Source organism: Atractosteus spatula, chromosome 2 (genome assembly GCF_055471065.1).
Source record: "Atractosteus spatula isolate fAtrSpa1 chromosome 2, fAtrSpa1.hap1, whole genome shotgun sequence".
NCBI classification, from domain to species: Eukaryota; Metazoa; Chordata; class Actinopteri; order Semionotiformes; family Lepisosteidae; genus Atractosteus; species Atractosteus spatula.
The window spans coordinates 3,651,455-3,677,358 of record NC_142707.1 but is presented as its reverse complement, the minus strand read 5'-3'; the positions used below and the strand labels follow the sequence as shown (position 1 = coordinate 3,677,358).

Genomic DNA, 25,904 nt, shown 5'->3' with positions numbered 1-25,904 from the left:
GTACAGTGACTCCAGTAAGAGTCTGTACTCCAGGTGTGTGTGTGTACAGTGACTCCAGTAAGAGTCTGTACTCCAGGTGTGTGTGTGTGTGTGTGTGTGTACAGTGACTCCAGTAAGAGTCTGTACTCCAGGTGTGTGTGTGTACAGTGACTCCAGTAAGAGTCTGTACTCCAGGTGTGTAAATATTTTTTACATGAATGTGTCAAAATATTTTTAAAAGGACTATTCTCTTCCCTTTCCTCTCTTTAATTTCCTCTCTGTTTTCATCATAATTTCCTTCATTGTTTGCTTCAATCTTAGCATCCCTCTTTCCCCCTCAGCTCTCCTGTCCCGTCAGCCTCTTGCCTTCTTGTGCAGTTTCTCTCCCCCCTCCCTCTCTCACAGAAGCAGTTTTCCATTCCGATGGATTTTCAGGATCTTTCCCAGTCTCTGCTTAGCTGTTGCCAGACCTTTTTTTGGACGTTTTCCTGCCAGAGACAGAGAGGCAGAGAAGAGATGCATCAGAACCAAACTGTCCTGTAACAGTGCAAGGAGAAGAGGAAAGAGGAAGCAGGCTATCCAGTAGGGAGAAAAAGAAAGCAGTCAGAACAAGAATTTAATCACAGCAAACCGACCGGCTAAAAAAGTCTGCTCGCTAATGAGCAGGTCAACCAGCTAAAGAACTAGTCTATTCACTAACGAGCAGGTCAACCAGCAAAAGAACTAGTCCATTCACTAACAAGCAGGTCAACCAGCTAAAGAACTAGTCCACTTGTTAACAAGCAAAGCTAAGGAACAAGCCTATTCACTAACGAGCAGGTCAACCAGCTACCAAACTACTCTGCTTGCTAATGATTGTGTAAACCAGCTAAAGAACTAGTCTGTTTGCTAACGACCATGTGAACCAGATAAAGAACTAGTTAATTAATTAACAAGCAGGTCAACCAGGCAAATACCTAATCCGCTTGTTTATAAGCAAGACCAACAGCTAAAGAACTAGTCTATTCACTAACGAGGAGGTCAACCAGCTACCAAAGTACTTTGCTAGCTAATGAGTAGGTCAACCAGCTAAAGAACTAGTCCATTCACTAACGAAAACATCAGTCCACTGCTAAAGAAAGCATCAACCAGCAAAAGAACTAGTCCGCTTGCTAACGAGCAATTAGTAAGAACTAGTTCACTCACTAAAGATCGGGTTACCCAAGAACTAGTCCACTCACTAACAAGTCAACCAGCTAGAGGAATCGTCCATCACTAAAGAAAGCATCAACCAGCTTAAGAACTAGTCCACTTGTTAACAAGTGGGTCAAGCAGCTAATAAACTAGCCTGCTCCCTAACAAGGGGGTCAACCAAGAACTAATCCACCAGCTAAGGAACTAGTATGTTCCAGCTAAAGAATTAGCTCACTCGTTAATGAGCAATTAACAGCTGACAGCCAACAGAGAATACAGTAAAACCATAGGTCAAAACTCCTGCGGCTTTTTGGCACAGTAATGCAGTGACAGAGACAGGGAGCAAAAGAGAGAGACAATGGCAGATCAAGACAGGGAGACAGGAAGCAAGAGAGAGGGACGATGGCACATCGAGACAGGGAGACAGGAAGCAAGAGAGAAGGACGATGGCACATTGAGAAAGGGAGACAGACGATGGCACATCAAGACAGGGATACGACGGCACAGTAAGACAGGGAGACAGGGAGAAGGGGAGTGAGACAGTCAGATGATGGTACAGGGAGATGGACAGTTAGAGAGTTAGACCACGGCACAGTCAGATATGGAGACGAGGAGAGAAGGAGACCACGACCAGCGAGACCTTGAGCGAATTAGACAGCGAGCCTGTTACCCTGGGCGGAACTGGCGGGGGCAGGCGTGGGGGTGCTGCTGCTGCTCTGGGGGGACAGCGAGGGCCGACGCGGCGTCAGGAACACTCCGGGGGCCATGGCAGCTGTCCCCCTGGAGCCCCCTGGGCTGAAGGGTCCCGGGCCGGCCGTGTACTCGTGGTCCAGGAGACTGGCGGGGTACATCTCCACCCTGCGCCCCTCTGCCATCTCCCCCAGCCCCCCGGCTTCCACAGCGCTCTCTGCTGCTGAGGGCAGGGAACTGGCAGGCGGAGACGAGGGGGCTGCGGGGTCCCGGCTAGCCTGGGGGGGGCGTTTTTTCACGTACTTCCTCTTGGTTGATTTCTGCTGTTCCTGAGAGGCCGAGAGGGAGAGAGGGATAAGAGAGGGGTGAGACAGGAGGAGAGAGGGGCGGCATAAATATAATGTATGCATTTACCTGATTTATCAGTGCAGACCCCTCTCTCCGTGACCCCGTCAAACCATCACCCCACTCTCTCTCTGTGACCCCCAGTCAAACCCCCTAACCCCACTCTCTCTCTGTGAGACTGTGACAGCTGTGTGTGAATGAGTGCGTGTCTGTGTGTGTGAATGTGTGCGTGTCTGCGTGTGTAGGTGTGTGTGTGAATGTGAACGTGTCCGTGTGTGTAGGTGTGTGTGTAAATGTGTGCGTGTCTGTCTGTGTAGGTATAAAGTGCTACAGTGCTACACCCCTCCCCCTCACCACCGCGGTACCTGCTGTGCTAGTTTGGCGGCGGCGGCGGCCAGCCCGGTCTCCACTGAGGCCACCCGTGCCCCCTCCCTCACTGGGCGCTCCTGTCGGGGCAGCGTGGGGGTCACCCGGGCTGGGGGGACAGGAGACAGCGGCGCCATGGAGACATTACACAAGGTTAAACACTTCACTTTTGTGAGAAAAATGATCCTGATACCTGCCAGCTTGTATGGCAACATGTCAGTCAGACAGGGGGTCAGTCAGAAAGGCAGTGTGTCAGTCATTAAGGCAGTGTCAGTCACACAGGGGGTCAGTCAGAAAGGCAGTGTGTCAGTCATTAAGGCAGTGTCAGTCAGACAGGGGGTCAGTCAGAAAGGCAGTGTGTCAGTCAGACAGGGGGTCAGTCAGAAAGGCAGTGTGTCAGTCACACAGGGGGTCAGTCATTAAGGCAGAGTGTCAGTCACACAGGGGGTCAGTCATTAAGGCAGAGTGTCAGTCACACAGGGGGTCAGTCATTAAGGCAGTGTGTCAGTCACACAGGGGGTCAGTCATTAAGGCAGTGTGTCAGTCATTAAGGCAGTGTGTCAGTCAGACAGGGGGTCAGTCAGTAAGGCAGTGTGTCAGTCATTAAGGCAGTGTCAGTCAGACAGGGGGTCAGTCAGTAAGGCAGTGTGTCAGTCATTAAGGCAGTGTGTCAGTCACACAGGGGGTCAGTCATTAAGGCAGTGTCAGTCAGACAGGGGGTCAGTCAGTAAGGCAGTGTGTCAGTCATTAAGGCAGTGTCAGTCAGACAGGGGGTCAGTCAGTAAGGCAGTGTGTCAGTCATTAAGGCAGTGTCAGTCAGACAGGGGGTCAGTCAGTAAGGCAGTGTGTCAGTCATTAAGGCAGTGTCAGTCAGACAGGGGGTCAGTCAGTAAGGCAGTGTGTCAGTCATTAAGGCAGTGTCAGTCAGACAGGGGGTCAGTCAGTAAGGCAGTGTGTCAGTCATTAAGGCAGTGTCAGTCAGACAGGGGGTCAGTCCATCAGCATGACAGGGGTCCAAAAGCACCTCACATGACTTCAGAAGCTGGTTTTAGACTGTCACTCCAATACCTTTGGGGTTCCAGGGTGTGTCATCCGAGTTCTTCTTCCTCTTGGCCTTCGATTTGAGAGCGTGGTCTTCCTCATCAGACTCCAGAGAGGGGTAGACTATGGGAGGGACACAGGTGCTTAATGTATTCAGACAAGTCAACGGAGAACAAACTCTTGTTTACAGCATGAAACCGGAGAGCTTCCCATTAATGCCGAGGCTACAACAGCAGCCTCCTGCCGGAGACTGGACCCCAGACTACAGAGCCCTGACCACTGCTCCACTCGGCTGCCCACAGAATCATTGTGTCATCAGCTCCCATTAGCCCTGTGTCTTGGATAGTCAGGAAACGGGATGCCACCCCCTGTTGTCAACCTCCTCCTGCCTGTGAAGCCTTAAAGATGGTTTCTGCTGTCTCCTCAAAGCCTACTGCCGCCGATGCACACCGAGGAGCAGGCGCACACCCGCACTGGGCTCGTCACTGCGGACTTACTGTACTCCGAGTCCTTGAAACACGTGCCCAGAGTCTCCTGCTCGTCCAGGCTCTCCTCCTCCGCGTCGCTCTGGTGGCGAGCCGGTCGTTTGATTGGCCGCTTCCCGGGCCTCTGGATGAGCCCCGCCTTCGACTGGGAGGAGCCGGGGCCGGCGGCCCCGCCCCGCTCCCCGCCGCCCCCCCACCAGGCGGTCCCGCCCCCCGAGGAGGAGGAGGAGGACGGGGGGTTGGCCATGGACAGCATGCCCTGGATGGCGTCGCGCGTGCTGGGGGAGGCTGGGGCCTCCTCACTGAAGGGCGCGCGGGGGAGGGGGGAGGAGCAGACAGGGAGAGAAGCAGAACGAGAGGGAGGTTAAGACACACTGGACCTTCATGCAGCACAAGGACTGAAGGTTCTGTTTTATTCTTCCCCTCTCCCCCCCAACTTTTTTTGGCTTGCCCGGCTGTCGGGAGGGTACGGACACACCGGGGACTTTCACACGAACGACAGCGCAAGGGACACAGGGGCTCAAGTGGAAATGAAGTGTGGGAGCATTCTAAACTACAATAATAATCCTTACACTTTCCTTGCGCTTCTACAGGTACTGGGGGTCCCCTCCACCCCCACCAGTGTGCAGCCCCACCTGGATGATGCTCCAGTCCTCTCCCCACACACCAGCTCTCAGTGGGGAGGAGAGCAGAGTGATGAGGCCAGTTCAGAGAGGGGGGTTATTAGGAGGCCATGATTGGTAAAGGCCAGGGGGGGAATTTGGCCAGGACACTGGGGTAACACCTCTACTCTTTTCGAGAAACACCCTGGGATTTTTAAGGACCACGGAGATTCAGGACCCCGGTTTCACGTCTCATCCGAAGGACAGGACAAACGGGAGACGTGTCGGTGCATCAGAAAAACCGGAGGACAGAGAAGGTCTGGAAAGCTCTCCCTCCCTTTGAAGGAAAGGCCTAATGGGATTTTGGATGAATAATTATTGATTATTAAGGAACGGGCAAGGCGGGCCGTGGGTCAGGGGTCACAGAGGGGGCGGGTCCGGGGGGCCATCCACACTGCAGTACCTCAGAGCCGCGCAGTCCAGGCCCGCCACCTGCTTGCTGGCCTTCAGCAGGTCCAGGATGCCCCCGGCGCCCCCCGCCTTCACGTCCTCCAGCGTCAGGGCCTCTTCGTCGGTGGTGTAGTCCTCCTGAGGACAGGAACGCAAACGTCAGGCGTCGCACAGGGCTGAGGGACAGAGCCAGGGCGCGAACCGAGTGCAGAGGTCCTGCACTTTCCACCACTGTCTGAACTCTGTTACAGAGGAATCAACCTGCTGAGAATCCAAAACCTTATTCAGCTCTCTACATAGTGTCCCTGTGCTGCCCTCTGGTGGCTCTGTGGCTAAGGATCTGTGGCTGGAAGGTTGCTGGTTCGAATCCCGCGGCCGGCAGAGGAATCCTACTCCGTTGGGCCCCTGAGCAAGGCCCTTCACCCCAAATGCTCCAGGGGCGCCGTATAAATGGCTGACCCTGCGCTCTGACCCCAAGCTTCTCTCCCTGTCTGTGTGTCTCATGGAGAGCAAGCTGGGGTCTGTGAAAAGACAAATTCCTAATGCAAGAAATTGTATATGGTCAATAAAGTGATCTTATCTTGAACCAGTCTTAACACTTCAGTCCCAAGCTGCTGGGAGAATAAGCACAACACCACATACTGTTAAGTAAGCAGACAGAATGTAAAAACTAGGTAAGGGAGACTCCGGAACTGGCTTCCAGGAAAATGGGCCCTGGAGTGAACGTGTTTCTCTGTCTGTCTCTCTCCGTCCTGGGTCTGTCTCTCTCTGTCCTGGGTCTGTCTCTCTCTGTCCTGCCTTGCGCCTGTTGTTTGTTGGGATAGGCGTGTGTCTCTCTCCGTCCTGCCTTGCGCCTGTTGTTTGTTGGGATAGGCGTGTGTCTCTCTCTGTCCTGGGTCTGTCTCTCTCCGTCCTGCCTTGCGCCTGTTGTTTGTTGGGATAGGCGTGTGTCTCTCTCCGTCCTGGGTCTGTCTCTCTCCGTCCTGCCTTGCGCCTGTTGTTTGTTGGGATAGGCTCAGGTGACCCTGTCACCCTGAACTGGACAAAGCAGTTAGAAAACCGATGCGTGGACGCGTGGATGGGCGGACTATCAGCAACAGCAGCGAATAAACGGAGAGGAAGTGAGAACGTTTCTGACCTCGATGTCGAAGTCCACCTCGCCCGGCTCTCTCACTCTGTTGGGGTCGGAGCAGGGCTTGGCCCGTGGCAGCTTCCTGGGCAGACCTGCAGGGGGCGATAGACATGTTGAGCCTGGCGCAGGGAGGATCCACACAGTGAATCGGCATTAACCTAGGACTTCCTGCCGACTCGTCGCTTTGCTGAACTGAACAACTTTGGGGAAAGAATGAAAGGGGTCGTAACAGGACCAGGGAAGGCTAGAGAAGGTCTGTGCTGCCTGTGGAGGAGCACAAGAACAATAATCTCAGAAATATCACTCTCAGGTGGACCAGGAGAACTGAATCTTTTTATTCTGGATCCTGGGAGATGACACGAGGACATGGTTATCAGGCATTCAAAATCCAAGGTTCCAGGAAGCCTGGAACCTAAGTTCCCAACGGACGAAGCTCACACCTCTGGGAAAAGGACAGGGTGAATTCTTACATCACTGGGATACGAGACAGGACGTGGGCATGGAGCTCAGGTGTAACCTTTCTCCTGTCCTTCTGACCACTGTGCGCGGTGAATCTTTACCAGAGGGTGCAAGGGGAAAGTAAGGGACGGTGCACTTAAACAGGAGGCATTTCTTTACACAAAGGGTTGCGGGGGTCTGGGACAAGCCGTTCAGGTGTGTGGTTGAAACCAGCCGATTCCGATTAACATGAACTGCTTCACTTTCTCTACAGGGAATAGTACCTCTCCAGCGAAGTGCAGTGTTAAAGTCAGCTTACCGCATTCACAAAACACAATCAGATGGCTTCCCTCACTGGTTATCTCAACTCCCTAACCCTAAAAACCATCAAATTCATTGTGGGTCTCTTAATCTTAAACCACAGTGGGAGCAGTCCTGCCTCCTCTCCCTGCGGCAGTGTAGCAGGCAGGCAGAAAAACTCTCACTACAGCCCACTGAAACCCATGGGCACTGCCTGCTGCAGGCGACGTGACCTGTCATCTGGTGACAGCAGATCGGACCACTTACTGTGCAGGTCTGCTTGATTCAGGCTGAATGAGGGGGCAGTCAAGCATGGTTTCTGCATGCAGCACTTGGCTTGCAGTCTGGACTCTGGTTAAGTTTGTGGGTGTGTCTGCTAGCTAATATTTCGAGAATTCAAGAAGCCAGTTTAGAGCCGAGACAGATCTAGTCTTTTATTTTTAAACTTTTCTGTGGCCACTCGTTTCTAAATGTAGAGTGTAAATAAACACTATATTTTGCTGTCTGTGTGTGCCTGTTCACCAGGCACTGTGTCCCGACACCACACTGTCCCATCTGGGAAGGGTTATATGGTGGAGAATGCGAGCAGTGGGCTGTTTGCTGCTGGGAAACAGCACACCCTGCTGGGAAAAGGAGGCAGTGCACTTGACACCTGAAGCCCCTGATTCCCAGCCTTGTCACTCTCTCTCCATCTCTCATCCATGGGTTGCACCAGGTAAGGGTCTGCTCACGCAGCTGACTGCTGAAGCCGCCTGGAACCCTTTGCTCTCTGGCCTGACCAACAACTGCCCTGATCCTATGATAGAACGCAGCTGGTCATCCTTACAGATGTCTGGGGGATGTAGTGGGAGCAAAATCTGTCCTCTTGCTCCCCTCCTGCTGCACAGCTACATCATTATTTGAAAGCAATGAATTGATCTGTGCAAGGCAGTTTGCTGAGAGATCATTCTGAATCAGCTTAACTTGGGGATGCTGGATGTTAGTATCTGTTATCTCTATTTTCTGTCAGTGCAGTCTCAATGTGTAAGAGTCAGCACTCTGTCTTAGTGCAGTGTGTGTATTAACCCCTCTGTCTCAGTGCAGCGTGTGTGTACAGCAGTGTGTGTATTAACCGCTCTGTCTCAGTGCACTGTGTGTGTACAGCAGTGTTTATTAACTCCTCTGTCTCAGTGCAGTCAGTGTACAGCAGTGTGTGTATTAACCCCTGTGTCTCAGTGCAGTGTGTGTGTATTAACCCCTGTGTCTCAGTGCAATGTGTGTATTAACCCCTCTGTCTCAGTGCAGTGTGTGTGTACAGCAGTGTGTGTATTAACCCCTGTGTCTCAGTGCAGTGTGTGTGTATTAACTCCTGTGTCTCAGTGCAGTGTGTGTGTATTAACCCCTCTGTCTCAGTGCAGTGTGTGTGTATTAACCCCTCTGTCTCAGTGCAGTGTGTGTGTATTAACCCCTCTGTCTCAGTGCAGTGTGTGTGTACATCAGTGTGTGTATTAACCCCTCTGTCTCAGTGCAGTGTGTGTGTACAGCAGTGTGTGTATTAACCCCTCTGTCTCAGTGCAGTGTGTGTGTATTAACCCCTCTGTCTCAGTGCAGTGTGTGTGTACAGCAGTGTGTGTGTATTAACCCCTCTGTCTCAGTGCAGTGTCAGTGTATTAACCCCACCACCCTGCTTGTTACCTGCCAGTTTCCTCTTTGTCAGGGTGGGGGCACGCTGCCTTCGAGGGGGGGTCTCATCAATCTGAAGCTCATCCTCTGAGTCGCTCGCTCCTCCCCCCACATCCTCCAACTGGCCAATGAGGGGCTGAAACTTGGCCGGGCTCAGGCCTGACCGCACCCCCTTCTTACTGCGAGATGGAGGAGAAAAATATATCATAGAAAAAAAGCTTTTAAAAACCTTATATATACTCTGTGAGCAACAGAACTTTATCATATTAATGGAATGACCGAGGCCTCAGGGTGCCCGCCCGCTCTGCTGTGTGCCATGGAGACCTGTGGTGTGGCGACACCATGCCCAGTTTCTGCAGTTTCAGGCCGTCCAGGGCGGTGAGGAGGTGAGCCATGAACTCGAAAATCGGGAGGACACAGCGCTTCGCACCTGTAACGCACACTGATGGCTTTGGGCCATCTTCACAGCCCAGTAACACGCAAGTCCCCGCCAGAGGTTGAAGACATCGATTCTGCTCGTGCGCTGCTCTGAGCAGGGCAGAGCAGGACTGCTGTGACAGCAGGCAGGACAGGAGAATGGCTGGCTGTACTGCAACAGGGGATCCTGCACTAGCGGAGCTCTATCTCACCCCACGATCTTGCCGTTGGTCAGAACCAGGTGCAGTTTGCTTTTGTTCAGCTTCCCTTCCAGGTCATCCAGACAGGCGGCCGGGATCTCCAGCTGAGAAAGAGAGGGAGAGAGGGAGGGAGATAGAAAGAGAGAAGGAGTTTTCTTAAGGCTTTTCTGATGTTATTGCACTCCGTATCAAACCATTTTTTCTATTTCTCTTGTTTTTGGGTAGTTTTTTTAATTTGGTTCGTTTTAGCTTTGATTTTGATGCTAGTTTGTGAAATAGGAGATGTAGTTTTTATGTGGCCAAATTTCTGCCTGTTTTGTTGGTTTGATATAGGGTGTTTAGGAATGTGTTCAATAGTGTCTGAATTTGTTCACCACCCAGTGCAGTGTTGTGCAGTTTGTGTTGCAGCACAGTGAACGCTATGTAGTTTGGCACTGGGTCCTGTCCATGGTCACAGTTGTGTGCTGTGTAGTTTGCGTTCCAGCAGAGTCTGTGTTGTGCAGTTTGTGTTACCTTGCCCTTGGTCTTCTTCAGTGTGTGCTTGGTGTGGATCTCCAACAGGTCCAGCTCTCCAGCACCCCCTACAGTCCCGGCAGCTGCCTGGCTCTCCTTGCTCTTGCGGCCCCTCTTTTTCCCCGTGGCCCCTGGGGGCGCCCCCTCTTTTGGCTTGGGTCCCCTCTTCCTTCCAGGGGGGCGGCTGGGCGGGGCAGGTGGGGGGTGCTGGGCGGGCAAAGCCCTTGGTGCCCCAAAGGGGGCGCCCGTCTTCCCCAGGTTCTGCTGGAAAATGTCCTGAGGAGGAGGGATGAGAGACGAGCACAGGCAGACGCAGAGTCAGACACGCGTGCAGGTGTGCCCCCCCCAACCGCACAAAGTCACGTCAAGTGCTACTAAATTATTCAATCCCACAGAGAACCGTCACAAACAGACAAATTCACACATAATCACGTCCACCCCTATACTCTCACACGAATCCCTCCAGTGTATATGGTTATGTGACCTTCCCATATATGATAATGAATGCAGTAATGTATCAGCTTTAAAGGGGAACTCCAACTCTATTTCGGGGTTAGAAAGAATTGGTACCGATGATTGCATTTCGAACGACAATGAAAGCAAAATCTACAATTTCCAGGTCTGCGCAGCGCCACGCTGCAGTCACTGTCTGCGATTCAAAACGAGGCCACAAAACCTCTGGCGACGTGAAGCTGCTCTGTTACATTGTAAGAAGCTCGTAAATACAGTATATCTCTTTTACTCAAATAGAAATACTGCCCTCGACTTCGAGGCGGTTTTGCTGACAAATAGTGCTCACTTGTCAACGCCGCCTGCAGATCACGCTGGAACATTTCTGCGGTGAGATGTCTGCTGCACAACCTGCCCTTACTCACTCGTCCATCACATCGCATCAGACATTACGGTGACTAGTGAGCAGGAAGGGCCGCTTTGCGCCACCATTCGTGGGAATTCTTGCTTTCACCCGTGAGGAGACCAGGGGGTTTGCGACAATATCGCGACTTTCACAAAGTTCACGATTTTGTGCTTAATTCAAAATGTGTAAAAATGTTCCATACCGCGAAGCGCGAACAAGCCAACTCGCCAGTGTTAAATCTGCAGGTGACCCTGCTGGCGTCAGACCGCAGACGAAACGCGTCATCACGCCAGAAAAAATTGTAAGAAATTATCCGGAACTAGATCAGTGATTTGAAAGGCCTTTCCCTGGTCTGCACGCGTGTCAGGCGCTATTTTGCGGCTTAGTGTTCCTCCGCGCATATCCCTCCGCACCTCCACCAGCCGGATCTCCTTGGCCAGGTCCTTGACCAGCTGCTGGGTCTTGATGGTCTCGGGAATCTCCTCCTCGTGCTCCGGGAGGGCCTGGGAGGGTCACAGGGTCGCAGATATAGGGGGTCACAACACAGCGCAGGCCACCAGCCAACACACTGCCGTGGAGCTTGTGTTGCTGTGCAGTGGGCAGATACAGAGTGTTGTGTAGCTGGAGTTTCTGTGCAGTGGGCAGATACAGCGTGTTGTGTAGCTTGTGTTGCTGTCCAGTGAACAGTTACAGTGTGTTGTGCAGTTTGTGTTACAGTACAGGGGGAGCTGTGTAGCTGGTGTGGGTGTGCAGCAGGTAGATGCACTGTGTTGTGCAGTTTGTGTTACAGCACAGGGGGAGCTGTGTAGCTGGTGTGGCTGTGCAGCAGGTAGATACACTGTGTTGTGCAGTTTGTGTTACAGCACAGGGGGAGCTGTGTAGCTGGTGCGGCTGTGCAGCAGGTAGATACACTGTGTTGTGCAGTTTGTGTTACAGTACGGGGGAGCTGTGTAGCTGGTGTTGCTGTGCAGCAGGTAGATACACTGTGTTGTGCAGTTTGTGTTGTGTAGCTGGTGTGGCTGTGCGGCGGGCGTGGTCACCTCTTTGCGCGTCCAGCCGCGGAAGGCGTTGTTCAGGGCCTTGGCTCCGTGCACCAGGTAGGCAGCAGGGTGCCTGCGGTTCTCCCTGAGACCTGCAGGGGGCGACAGAGAGGGAGAGAGCCAACGTTACTTTCCTATAAAAGGCATTCACCTTCTTCCTCTGCTTCAGCATTAGTCTGCCAACTGCACGGTGGGCTATTTTTATCAGTGCATCTCTGTACGCACGAGTCCACATCACACCGTGCATCAATGTGACAGTTGCTAAATCGCACGACCGCAGTGCCCACAGCAGACGACGGCACCTCCGTGTCTCTCACCTCTGAACGTGTCCAGGAGGTGCTTGCCCACATACCAGCACACGGTCTCGAAGTTCGGGAACTTGAACAGATCGGCGGTGCTCAAGCGCTTCTCAATCTCATACGCCCTGGGAGAAGAAAAGAGCAGGAGTGAGGCCAGATTAAAAAGAGACGACGTCACCAAGACTACAGACCACTACGCGCTTCCAGATTTCACACGGACTTGGCTGATGCTTTTATCCACGGCAACTCATAGTGGGATTTGACCCCGCGATTTCTGAGGTGTGTCACACTGCTGCCCTCCAGATGACACAGGGTAGGATTCTGGCTGGACAATGGCCATGGACTAGCTCAGGGCTCCTTAATGGGCCTGTCCAGAGGCAGGCACTAAGTACAGCAGGACCACCCTGCAGCTGAAACAAGGTGTTGCCCTCATCCGTTAATTGGCGATTCTTACTCTTTCGCCTCTACTGAGTCCACAGCACACTTACTCGAACCCGGCAGGAGGCAGGAAGATACAGGGAGCCAGAGAGCCTCACCTGAGCTGCATGTCGATGTTCAGGCTGTGCAGGAAGTTCCCGCCAAACGCCAGGCAGTCCACGGGAGTCAGGACAGCGTGGATCCAACCTGAGAGAGAGAGAGAGACGGAGGGACAGGAGGGGAAAGAAGAAGAGAGGAATAGGAAGAGGGAGAGAGACAGGAGAGAGGGGGGACAGAGAGACAGGAGAGAGAGGAGGATCGGGGAGACAGGAAGAGAGGGGAGACAGGAGGAACAGAGAGATGAAGGGAGAGAGCACAAGAGTTAGAAAATGGAGAGAAAAATAGATTGAGCAGTAAGAGCGAGAGGGTGAGGGACAAAGAGGAAAAAACAAAAGAAGGGAAGAAAGAGATGAGCACAAAACCTGACAGTTACAATTCCTCTTCAAAGTTACAGTTACACTCTTTTTAACAAGGCAGTTAAAGTTACACTCTCGCCCCAGATCCACACCCTGCTGCTCAGGGCATTACCTGTGGGGATGAAGAGGGTGTTGCCCTGCTTCACTGCACACCTGTAGCACCGATCCACCTGGTCACCGAAGAACAGCTCGTTCTGACTGGAGGAGGAGCTCCAGCGCTCGAACAGCGCCAGGTTGGCAGGGGTGGGCTGGATCAGGTAGAAGATCTTCTCTCCCTGGAGCCCCAGAACACAATCACAAGAGTTAGTGTGTGAGGTACCGCACACGCGAGACAACACGCAGGACTGAGCGAGGCACAGCACACGCAAGACAACACGCAGGACTGAGTGAGCTACCGCACACGCGAGACAACATGCAGGACTGAGCGAGGCACAGCACACGCAAGACAACACGCAGGACTGTGAGCTACCACACGCGAGACAACACGCAGGACTGAGCGAGGCACAGCACACGCAAGACAACACGCAGGACTGAGTGAGCTACCGCACACGCGAGACAACATGCAGGACTGAGCGAGGCACAGCACACGCAAGACAACACGCAGGACTGAGTGAGCTACCGCACACGCGAGACAACATGCAGGACTGAGCGAGGCACAGCACACGCAAGACAACACGCAGGACTGTGAGCTACCACACGCGAGACAACACGCAGGACTGAGCGAGGCACAGCACACGCAAGACAACACGCAGGACTGAGTGAGCTACCGCACACGCGAGACAACACGCAGGACTGAGCGAGGCACAGCACACGCAAGACAACACGCAGGACTGAGTGAGCTACCGCACACGCGAGACAACACGCAGGACTGAGCGAGGCACAGCACATGCAAGACAACACGCAGGACTGAGTGAGCTACCGCACGCGAGACAACACGCAGGACTGAGTGAGCTACCGCACACGCAAGACAACACGCAGGACTGAGTGAGCTACCGCACACGCAAGACAACACGCAGGACTGAGTGAGCTACCGCACACGCAAGACAACACGCAGGACTGAGTGAGCTACCGCACACGCAAGACAACACGCAGGACTGAGTGAGCTACCGCACACGCAAGACAACACGCAGGACTGAGTGAGCTACCGCACACGCGAGACAACATGCAGGACTGAGCGAGGCACAGCACACGCAAGACAACACGCAGGACTGTGAGCTACCGCACACGCAAGACAACACGCAGGACTGAGTGAGCTACCGCACACGCGAGACAACACGCAGGACTGAGCGAGGCACAGCACACGCGAGACAACACGCAGGACTGAGTGAGCTACCGCACACGCAAGACAACACGCAGGACTGAGCGAGCTACCGCACACGCAAGACAACACGCAGGAGCGCACACGCAAGACAGCAGGTGACAACACACAATCCTGATGTAGCAGCCTCACGCACGACAACACGCAAACCTGACTCAGGTGCTACACAGGATGAAACAAGACTGCAGACGTGACAGAGCGGAGTGGGAGGCAAGCGCCGGTAAAAAGTCAACGCCCCGGGCGAGGGGGCAGAAACACCGGTGCGAGGTTGGCACGGACCAAAAATAATACAAATGAACAAAGCAAAAAGAAAGTGCAGCGCTGTGCCCCGTGACCTCCAGGCTGGGCTTACCCTAGATAATGGGGTCCAGCCTGGGAAAGAGAGAACCGCTAGCCCAGCGGTGACCGGACTGGACTGACCCTGTCTGGAGGGGCCCAGTCTGGGAGAGCCGGGCGCGCCAGGCCACAACAGAACCAACACTCAGTGTGTGACACAGGTGTGCCTGCCCCGGTGCAGATACGTGATGGGACAGGCAAAGAGAAAAAGACGAGAAAAAGAACGCCTCTCACGGGCGCAGTCCCCTCCGCGACTGTGGGTGTCAAACCCCCCCTTCCGGGGGTGTCCCTGCTCGTCCCCTCGGGGGGTGGCCAGTGTGCCTCTATAGGACCTGCCCAGCTGTGACTCATCAACTGGGACTACGAAGGCGAGGCTCCGCCCTTCTACCAGGGCTCCGCCTCCACAGTGGGCACGCCCCCCCGCACAACACCACAATTACAATAAATCGGCACAACAGCGTCAGCAACGACACAAAAACACAAACCAGTGCCTCCCCCGTCTTCCACAGCCCCGCCCCCCTCTCGTACCTTGAGCACGTGGTACCAGACGGAGGTGCCCCCGAAGTCGATGTGGAAGTCCGTGTAGCTGTCCTTCACCCCCATCAGGCAGTACTTCTGCACATTGGGCCTCTCAAACACAGACTCCTCCGGCCACAGGTTCTCCACCCAGGACAACTTCCGCACAATCTTCGGAGTCTCCACCAGGTTTGACAGCCTGAAGGGCGAGCAGGAGAGAGGGAAAGAGAAGGAGGTGGGATTAATACACACACTGCACTGAGACAGAGGGGTTAATACACACACTGCTGTACACACACACTGCACTGAGACAGAGGGGTTAATACACACACTGCTGTACACACACACTGCACTGAGACAGAGGGGTTAATACACACTGCTGTACACACACACTGTGCTGAGACAGAGGGGTTAATACACACACTGCTGTACACACACACTGCACTGAGACAGAGGGGTTAATACACACACTGCACTGAGACAGAGGGGTTAATACACACACTGCTGTACACACACACTGCACTGAGACAGAGGGGTTAATACACACACTGCTGTACACACACACTGCACTGAGACAGAGGGGTTAATACACACACTGCTGTACACACACACTGCACTGAGACAGAGGGGTTAATACACACTGCTGTACACACACACTGTGCTGAGACAGAGGGGTTAATACACGCACTGCACTGAGACAGAGGGGTTAATACACACATGAGAAAGAACATGACAGAGATTGGGTGCCCAAAAGATCAAGTCCAACATTCCCAAAGGAAGCAGAGTCCAGTTAGATCCCTGTATAATCTCATCAACCCAATTTAACACACCGCAGCCCAGTCCACCCCCAGTTCAACACAATCCATCCCACACAGTCTAGATCGATCAAATTTGTCCAGTCTTGTCCAACAGAGGTGTACCAGAGACCAGTGCAGGCCGAGTGATACCTGGTCTCGGAGAACTCCAGGCTGATGACGTTCAGGACGCGGTCCCGGTTGGGGCTGTTGTAGTACTGGACAAATTCCCCCAGTCGCATTTTCAGATCCGCCTGCCGGCCCACATCGATCACGTCAATCTCCTTGTCAGATCCTGCAGTGCCGCCAGCACACAGAGTCAGTTAGTACACTGTCAAGTGAGCACACAGGGTCAACACAGCAGAGTGACCACAGCACAACCTCAACACTACAGCACACACACAGCACAGTGACCACAGCACAACCTCAACACTACAGCACACACAGAGTCAACACAGCACACCCTCAACACTACAGCACACACAGGGTCAACACAGCACAGAGTGACCACAGCACACACTCAACAGCACACAGTGACCACAACACACGGGGTTCACAGACTGACCACCCCTCACTGCAGCACACACTATCCCTATGGCAAACAGATCCAGGCCACACAAACTGTTGGCAACAGTGCCATCACAACAACAGTAAATTATCCCAGTGCTGCAGGTAAACAGTTATATCCTGTGTTTATAAGACACTGGAATTTCTAACTGTAAACCCGGTTAAGCTGCCTTTGATAATGATATCAACATACACTAGACTAATCCTAGCAATATGCGCCGGGCACTGCACACAGACTTTCTCCCACAACACAGCACACACTCTGACCTGCGCAGGGACACACACACTACCACACACGCGCGGGTGCTGACCGATGTAGTGCTCGACGTCGCCGACGGTGAAGCTCGGCGGCGGCAGGCTCATGCCCAGCCCGTCCTTCCTCAGCACCAGCACCGGCACGCTGAACGAGCGCTCCTCCAGGAACTCCACCGTCAGCTGGGCCCCCGTGGGCTTCAGCAGCACCTCGTCCGCGCTGGGGGAGAGAGGGAGGTCAACACACCCTGCCTCAGGGCCTGCACAGCACAGGGTCAGTAAGGCACACAGTCTCTGCACTGAGACTGCACAGCACAGGGTCAGTAACGCACACAGTCTCTGCACTGAGATAGTACAGCACAGGGTCAGTAAGGTACACAGTCTCTGCACTGAGACTGCACAGCACAGGGTCAGTAAGGTACAGTCTCAGCAGTGAGACTGCACAGCACAGGGTCAGTAAGGTACAGTCTCAGCAGTGAGACTGCACAGCACAGGGTCAGTAAGGTACACAGTCTCTGCACTGAGACTGCACAGCACAGGGTCAGTAAGGTACACAGTCTCTGCACTGAGATAGTACAGCACAGGGTCAGTAAGGTACACAGTCTCTGCACTGAGACTGCACAGCACAGGGTCAGTAAGGTACAGTCTCAGCAGTGAGACTGCACAGCACAGGGTCAGTAAGGTACAGTCTCAGCAGTGAGACTGCACAGCACAGGGTCAGTAAGGTACACAGTCTCTGCACTGAGACTGCACAGCACAGGGTCAGTAAGGTACAGTCTCAGCAGTGAGACTGCACAGCACAGGGTCAGTAAGGTACAGTCTCAGCAGTGAGACTGCACAGCACAGGGTCAGTAAGGTACAGTCTCAGCAGTGAGACAAGCCATGATTTAGCATGAAGCTGTCTTACCTGGGAAAGGTCCGGCTGCGGAGCTCCCGGATAAACTGTGGACTGCCAGTCTTCACGGGCCGACCTGGATCTCTCACTCCACCCACAGGCTCCTGTTTGTGAGATCCCCGGCGCTTCCTCACTGATACACACAGAGGGGTTAATACACACACTGCTGTACACACACACTGCACTGAGACAGAGGGGTTAATACACACACTGCTGTACACACACACTGCACTGAGACAGAGGGGTTAATACACACACTGCTGTACACACACACTGCACTGAGACAGAGGGGTTAATACACACACTGCTGTACACACACACGGCACTGAGACAGAGGGTTTAATACACACACTGCTGTACACACACACGGCACTGAGACAGAGGGGTTAATACACACACTGCTGTACACACACACTGCACTGAGACAGAGGGGTTAATACACACACTGCTGTACACACACACTGCACTGAGACAGAGGGGTTGATACACACACTGCACTGAGACAAGAGGGGTTAATACAAACACACTGCACTGAGACAGAGGGGTTAATACACACACTGCTGTACACACACACTGCACTGAGACAGAGGGGTTAATACACACACTGCTGTACACACACACTGCACTGAGACAGAGGGGTTAATACACACACTGCTGTACACACACACTGCACTGAGACAGAGGGGTTAATACACACACTGCTGTACACACACACTGCACTGAGACAGAGGGGTTAATACACACACTGCTGTACACACACACTGCACTGAGACAGAGAGACTGGGAGAGAGAAGCTCTAAACAGAGCACTCACTGACGGAGGGTCCGTGTGTGACCTGGCAGTTGGGACAGTGGTAGAGGTCAATCTCTGTGGCTTTCTCCTCCTCCACCCCGACACAGCTGCACACACAAGAACAGCAACACCGGCGTTACAGGGAGTCGCGGCGCCCCTGCTGGCACCCAGCCCGCGATCTGAGCGCGGGCCCGCTTCACGGTTTGACCCAGGGGCACGCTCGTGAACTCGTGAAAAGTTCTAGAAACACCCGTTCTAGAAAGGAGCACCCCACCGCAAACCAGCAGACACTGCATGAATCTCCCCATGAGGGCCAACGTACCGTGCTGGAGGAGGGTTCAGCCCCGGTAACGGCCTGCTCTCTCAGAGGGGTACTGTGGTATTGTGGGACGTGTATCACTGTCCTTACAGGAGCACGCTTTCCTAGTATTTTCCATAAAAGAGCAAACTGTGAAGAAGTCTATCCGTGCGGTCTAAGAGAACAAAATGAAGCGCAGACTAATCTCACTGCTCCTGGGCTCTGCTGTGCTGGGCTGGGCTGTACGCTCGTGCTGCGACTCTCCTGGATTGGCTCTGGACAGTTCTTTCCATCGCCTTCTGTGGGTTTTTTTTTTGGGGGGGGGGGGTTGTATTTGTTGCCTGACCCCCCCCCCCATATTTAACGGCGTGAAGCACATCTCACGGTAACGACACCCCAGCACACTGTACACAGCGGAGGCATGGCGCTGTGCTAGCGAAGCGACTGTGCCGCGGCCGGCCCGTCTCTCGGGCGCCTGCGGGGCGTCGGCGAGTGCAGGCGGAGTGGCGGTGTGTTTTGCGCGCGGCCTGTGGGCCGTGGATACCCGCCGCAGCGTCACGGCAGAGACCGCGGCCCCCGCCCCCTTACCTGCCGTGAAACCAGTCCTGGCAGACGTCGCACTCGATCATGAAGCGCGTGACGTCGTACGGCAGGCGGCACAAGCAGTACACTGGCACCGACGCCATGGCAGCAGGGCGGCGGGGCCGGGCGGGAGTGGGCCGGGCCGGGCCGGGCCGGGCCGGGACCGAGGGAGAGGAGTGCTGGGCGTGAGGACTGGCTGTCTGGCTAAGGCAGCGCCGTCAGACACACACTGTCTGGGCCATGACTGGACACCTGGAGGAGACACAGAGACAGGAGAGAGAGAGTGAGACAGGGGGCAAGAGGGAGAGACAGGAGAGCGAGAGACAGACAGGAGAAAGAGAGTGAGACAGTGACAGGGGTGAGAGAGAGAGACAGGAGAGCGAGAGAGTGAGACGGTGCAAGAGAGAGACAGGAGGAAGAGAGTGACAGGAGAGCAGGAGAGTGACAGGGGGCGAGAGAGAGAAAGAGAGTGACAGGGGGTGAGAGAGAGAAAGGAGAGTGAGAGAGTGAGACGGTGCAAGAGAGAGACAGGAGGAAGAGAGTGACAGGAGGAAGAGAGTGACAGGAGAGCAGGAGAGTGACAGGGGGCGAGAGAGAGAAAGAGAGTGACGGGGGTGAGAGAGAGAAAGGAGAGTGAGAGAGTGAGACGGTGCAAGAGAGAGACAGGAGGAAGAGAGTGACAGGAGAGCAGGAGAGTGACAGGGGGCGAGAGAGAGAAAGAGAGTGACGGGGGTGAGAGAGAGAAAGAGAGTGACGGGGGTGAGAGAGAGAAAGGAGAGTGACAGGGGGTGAGAGAGAGAAAGGAGAGTGAGAGAGTGAGATGGTGCAAGAGAGAGACGAGACAGGAGGAAGAGAGTGACAGGAGAGCAGGAGAGTGACAGGGGGCGAGAGAGAGAAAGAGAGTGACAGGGGGTGAGAGAGAGAAAGGAGAATGAGACGGTGCAAGAGAGAGACAGGAGGAAGAGAGTGACAGGAGAGCAGGAGAGTGACAGGGGGTGAGAGAGAGACAGGAGAGTGAGAGAGTGAGGCAGAGAGAGACAGCAGAGCAAGAGAAATAAATCCAGTGCTCCAGGGGGAGGAAACACCAGAGCTGCAGCCCAGTGGGTGATCTCCTGTCAGCCTGAGGGAGGGGGAGAGAGCCTCTCAAATAATCATGTTGTAAATTTCTTGCCGATTGTTTTTGCTTTGGCGAGACTAATTCATCTGTCTCGCCAATAAAGCTTTCTGAATTAAAGTAAATTAACTTTCACATTAAGCTAATTAACGAATAAATTAAGTCCCATTTACTTAAATCGGGCTGGCTGGCATTCTCAAACCGGGTTCCCTCCATGAAAACGAAACCCCAAATTCATCTTTTATAGTGACTGTAGTAAATTACAATAACGGTAACAGTAAATAAACTCGAAAACAAAAAAAAAAGGAGGGAAAGAAAAAAGCTGTATGACAGTAACAACTTCGAAAATAACGGAGTTTTATTTTTTTTTAAATTACGTTAATCACAGCAGGCTCATCAACAAGTCCGCAACAGCGCGGTCGGGTAAGTTAGTGACTGTCCCGATGCGACCCCGGCTCGCAGCGCTACATTAACAGAGTCCTCGCCGATAACTAACAGCCGTTCTGTCCACCGGCTCTGGTTGTGTTTTTTTACCCCCTAATAATTAAACGCAGACAAGCCGCCCGCAACGAGTCCCCCAACTTCGCCAGCTTGCGTCGGAGCGCGTCTCTCCGGGCTCAGGAAGCGGTTCGCAGAAAACAACACCTAAATAACTCGGTCTTCACCCCTAGAGGGAAACTGGATAACGCACACATGTGTGCGAAACAATATCAGCCCCTTCGAAAAAAAGAAAAAAAACTACTTTATTTAATGTTTTCATCTCTTCCCCCCCTCTACATCGGAGATCCCAGATCTATTGTTGGGAGCTGGTAGTGGCCACAATGGAAAACACTTTTTTTTTTAATTACTCGTGTAATTAAATTTCTTTTATGCGTCTACGTACAACTTAACAGCTTCCTCTCGGAGTTTTTCATATGCATGGTTGGCTCAAACAGCACTGGCACGGCCAGTGAGCTACTTACATACATCAAAACCAGCCGGCTCCGAGTAGTCCCCCGCGGCGGGGCGCCCAGCACTCGAAGTCGGACCGACTTCCAACTAGGTGCCGAGGACTCACCGCGGCCCAGCCTGCGAAGGGCAATTTATTCCACAAAGACGCCGAGGAGGTCTTTTTTGACCACTGGTGCCGTTTAAGGGAGTCGAGAAGCTGCCGAGTCGGCGGGTCCCGGGGCCGGAGGCCAAGAAAGTCCGCTTATCAGGCACGAACAATCGGAACAATTTTGAACAACTGCGAGAATCGCGCTAAAGCGACGCCATTGCTCCTCCGAGCGGGCCTGCTGTAACCCCGTCTGTCCGCTGGGGGGCGGAACGAAGAAGTTCGAGCGAGAGGAATTGAGGTCGGGGCCGCTTACCCTGCAACAGAAGGTGTCTATGTTCTTGCTGAGCCGTGCCGCAGAGCAGACCGGGCAGGGGGCAGTTCAGTGTCTCTCTCGGGAGCGGGGTGGCTGGACAGGCTTACTGTAAGAGTCACTGCAGACCGGACATCTTTGTAGACACCCTCATGGGCATGCTGATGAAGAACAGACACTTTGCTGCGGTACTCCTGCAAGCCAAGGATATCGGTGGGGGTGGAGATGTGGACAGAGATCCGAGTGGCTCTCTGCTCGTTTGTGTAAGGTACTGTGCTTGAATGCTGTAGCCCCGTCGAGTGTTGTTAATACGGGCAGCCAGACATTATAGTGAGAGATTTACTGGCATGGTCAATGGGTTTGAGTGTTTCAGCAAAGCGACCAATCAGCAGCAATTTGCAGTCAAGCACCAAAATATTTAGGACAATAAATATTATTTTAATTTATAAAAATGATTAAAAATATTACAGATAACTTATTTTTTTTCCTAAGGAGAAGGTTGAGCCCCTGTTCCTCAGGCTGTGACAGGAGGTGATATACTGGGCTGCAGCTCTTTTGAGTTTCCTCTCACAGTAGGATCAGTAACTGTTTTGATTCAGGCAGGTTTGGAAATTCTGGAATTCAATTGGTCATTTTAGGGAAGAATGTTCGTCTAATCTCAGAATATTTCAATCAGTGCAGCAGAAAGTGTGTCTCTGTCTCTTCTTCCTCCTTGCTGGCAGTGGGGGGGGCACAGCCTGTCCTCTCTGGACAGCCAGGTCTGTCTGTGTCCAGTCTCTATGGCCAGGCTGTGGTCACTGAGCCTGTCCTCTGGACAGCCAGGTCTGCCTGTGTCCAGTCTCTATGGCCAGGCTGTGGTCACTGAGCCTGTCCTCTCTGGACAGCCAGGTCTGCCTGTGTCCAGTCTCTATGGCCAGGCTGTGGTCACTGAGCCTGAGGTGCGTCAGGGTCTGTTTCCTCTTGCTTTCTGACACCGGTCAGATACTTGTTCAGAGTTTGTCTCCTTAGTGGTCACAGTTATAAAACACCTGCCAGTATTCAACGGACACGAGCAGTCCAGAGCAATGGGTCAGCCTGGCCTTGTGCCCCCTGTAGAGTCAGGCTGGCGTCTGTCACCAAGGAGATGGACAATGTCTTCAGAAAGCCTTCCCAGTATCCTTAGAGGTGTGCTCATTTTATAGTGGCAGCCCATAGTACATCAAGATAAAAGTATCTGCCTATAGCATTAAGAACCAAAATAATAAAACTATATGTAGATGGATATGCAGTATATGTGGACACATGAGACAGACCACCAAGAGCTTTTGAAAAGTGCTGGTGCACAAACAGCGCCTCTAGCTGGGCTGCCCTGCTTCTCAGCATCTTGTGGCCTCTGGTTTCTCCATCTGCAGAGCTATCGGTTCATCAATCAGGTAATCATGAATGAAAGACACGACGTTTTAATAGTTCAGGTGGGCAGCTGCGTCAGCAGGCGTGGGTTGCAAAGGAACAAGTAAGAGGTTTATTCCAGGCTGAAAAGAGAAGAAAGGAAACAACGTTTCGGCCGTGGAGCCTTCTTCAGGTGTGAAAGAGACAAGGCAGTAGGCAAAGGTAATGTAGCAGGAGAACAAAAGCTGGGAGAGAGGAGGAGCGAGAGGCGGGAGCAGGGGACAGAGAGAGAGGCCAAGTCAGGATAGGTGTAGAGGTGTGAAATGAAACCTCCAATGAATGGAGAGAATTTAGAAGAAAAGTAGTCTGTCATTAAGAGAAAGGGGAAGGTGTGATCCTAGCTGCAGGATAATTTTGGTTTCTGTAGTCTTTCCGATGTACGAGTTGGGAAAACCATCTTTGAGAACACAGACGGGGAGATTAGAGTGGTCATGGCCGTCTAATTAGGTGAAATGGGAAACGATGGGCTTGGAGAGATCTTTAATCTTCACAGCCCTAATGTTCTCTGAAGCGGTCTCCGAGTCTCGGAGACTACAGAAACCAAAATTATCCTGCAGCTAGGATCACACATTCCCCCTTCTCTTAACGACAGACTACTTTTCTTCTAGATTCTCTCCATTCATTGGAGGTTTCATTTCACACCTCTCTACACCTATCCTGACTTGGCCACTCTGTCTGTCCCCTGCTCCCGCCTCTCACTCCTCCTCTCTCCCAGCCTTTGTTCTCCCGCTACATTACCTTTGCTTACTGTCCTGTCTTTCTCACAGCCAAAACGTTGGGTTTTCTTTCTTCTCTTTTCAGCCTGGAATAAACCTCTTACTTGTTCCATTAATGAAAGACATTAACCACGTATACTGCAGTTGTGGTGGCTGACATTCCTCTAGGGACTTCTCACAGTCTACAGGGGGAAAGTTGAAGTCTCCCATAAACACTATCATGGCTTCGGAATGTTTTTTGACCAGCCGGATCCATACAGATTCAGAGACGTGACTCCTCCAGGTTTATTTCTGGAGCCTGAGTACCCTTTTGGATGTGTAGCTGTGCACCTCCTCCTCTTCTGTATTTGCAGTGTCTCAGGAGCACCGTTTTCACCAGCATTCATCTCCATCATCTACAGCAGTAGTTCCCCAGTCCCGGTATCTCTGGGACAAGGGTCCCCCCCCATAAACCGTCAAAGAGCTGCAGTTCACAGAGAGGCCAGAGACAGACGATAATTGGTAGAGAGCAAGAGACAGACAGCTCGTTCAGTCTCTGGATACAGAGAGAGAGAGAGAGACAGACAGCTTGTTCAGTCTCTGGATACAGACGGGCGCAGAGAGAGAGACAGAGAGACACAGAGCCGCCCAGCCTGCTCCTGCAGAGCCACAGCCCAGCAGGCGAGTAGCCAATTCCATCACACTGAGTCACGTAAGTCAGGAACAGCCAGTCACTGTGCTTGTGAGCTAAAGAGCACCAGGATTCCAATTTCAACCCATCACACACGTGACCTCCTAGCAGGGTCAAGACAAAACCTCTTCACCCAGATGCGTCAAGGGTGATCTGTAAGACCCGCTGGACTGTGGATCTCCTGGCCATACTGGATGGACACTAACAGCAAAAGAAGACCACAGGTGGGAACTCCAGTCCTGGAGCGCCACAATCCAGTCCCGGTTTTCCAGGTCGCTTTAGATCAGCATCAGCTGGAAGCCCTTGAAAAGTGTTAAATGGGTCCAGTGAAGTCAGAGAAAGAGAGAGCAAAAACCCGGAGACAGAGCAGCCCCCCAGGACTGGAGCTGAGACAGGGACAGAAAGAGAGAAACATGGGTTTTACTAAAAGAATAGATTTTATTTTAAGCACTGTAAGTTACTTTCCAACAGTAGAAACAAAACGGCAAAACTCTGGCTTTGTTTTAAAATCTTGGGTTTTTTTTCCATTTTTGTTCCAATAAAACAGACAAATGAAACCATTCTTTAGACAATCCGATTCCCTCCTCTTTTTTTTTTAAGAACAATAAAATAAGAAATAAAACTAATTCCAGAATACAATCGATCACATCTCTTTATTCACCAAGAGACACACAAGAAAAACAAGAATTGTTTTTCCCAAAAAACCTTTCCAAACTTACATCGATAAAAGGTCTAGATGGAGTCTGTGCTGATGCTGTGATTGTGTGTTTAGGGTGAAGGATTTTTGCCAGGGGAAACGAGCCTGTAATACAGTTTTTATACCACTAGAGGGAGGGGAAAGTTACTGACGGCATTAAACAAGGGCAACCATTATAATAACACGACCAAGAACTTCAGAGAAACTTGTCAATGGATATATACTTAATTTTTTTGTCTTTACTATATATATATACTTCTGTGGATTACAAGCAGGGCTCAATTCTAAGCTACAGTTCAAAAACTTATTGTTTCAGATAAAACTGTGAAAAATTAGTAGTAGTAGCAGAAGTAGCAACAATTAAAAAAATTAAAACGCGGCTTGTGTCAAGATAGTAATTGAAACTAAAGTTTCCGATTTTATACTTATTCTTGTCTTTTCATTAACCTCACTAGGAAATACCTGACAGCTAAACGGATTAATAAAAGAGTTAGCTTAAAAATATCATCATCAATATGGTTTGAGGAGAGGCGCTGGTTGGGAAAAGTCGGGGATCTAGGAAGGACGAACTGGGGGAAAGAGGAAAACGGGGTGTCGGTAAGATTATTCGAAAATATTACAAACTTGTTTTTAATTTTTATGTATTTTTTTTTTGCGACGTCTTTTTGTTAAACCGGATTCCTACGATCACAAAACAAC

At 52.3% G+C, this 25,904-nt stretch overlaps 1 protein-coding gene across 1 annotated transcript; it reads right to left on the bottom strand.

Annotated features, from left to right (window-relative positions):
• Positions 1–249: 249 nt before the first annotated feature.
• phf8 (PHD finger protein 8) lies at positions 250–21,639 on the bottom strand. Its single transcript, XM_088909463.1, has 22 exons — positions 21,403–21,639; positions 19,238–19,483; positions 18,373–18,458; positions 17,572–17,692; positions 16,724–16,884; positions 15,999–16,140; positions 15,064–15,250; positions 12,994–13,156; positions 12,525–12,612; positions 12,007–12,113; positions 11,690–11,781; positions 11,063–11,152; positions 9,794–10,069; positions 9,293–9,384; positions 8,676–8,842; positions 6,270–6,355; positions 5,145–5,269; positions 4,092–4,381; positions 3,622–3,717; positions 2,553–2,662; positions 1,823–2,171; positions 250–467 (listed from the first exon to the last, which is right to left on the bottom strand). The coding sequence occupies exons 2-22, from the start codon at positions 19,333–19,335 to the stop codon at positions 379–381; spliced, it is 3,015 nt and encodes a 1,004-aa protein (XP_088765589.1). The 5' UTR covers positions 19,336–19,483; positions 21,403–21,639; the 3' UTR covers positions 250–378.
• Between the last annotated feature and the right edge of the window lie 4,265 nt (positions 21,640–25,904).

What these genes read in the sequence shown, in the direction of transcription:
- phf8 (XM_088909463.1), bottom strand. Translation starts at nt 19,335, where the DNA reads ATGGCGTCGGTGCCAGTGTACTGCTTGTGCCGCCTGCCGTACGACGTC. An exon ending in TTTCAAGGACTCGGAGTACA is followed by an intron (nt 3,718 to 4,091) that starts GTAAGTCCGCAG and finishes TCCCTCCCATAG; the next exon opens with TCTACCCCTCTCTGGAGTCT. An exon ending in CACACCCTGGAACCCCAAAG is followed by an intron (nt 2,663 to 3,621) that starts GTATTGGAGTGA and finishes CTGTCCCCCCAG; the next exon opens with CCCGGGTGACCCCCACGCTG.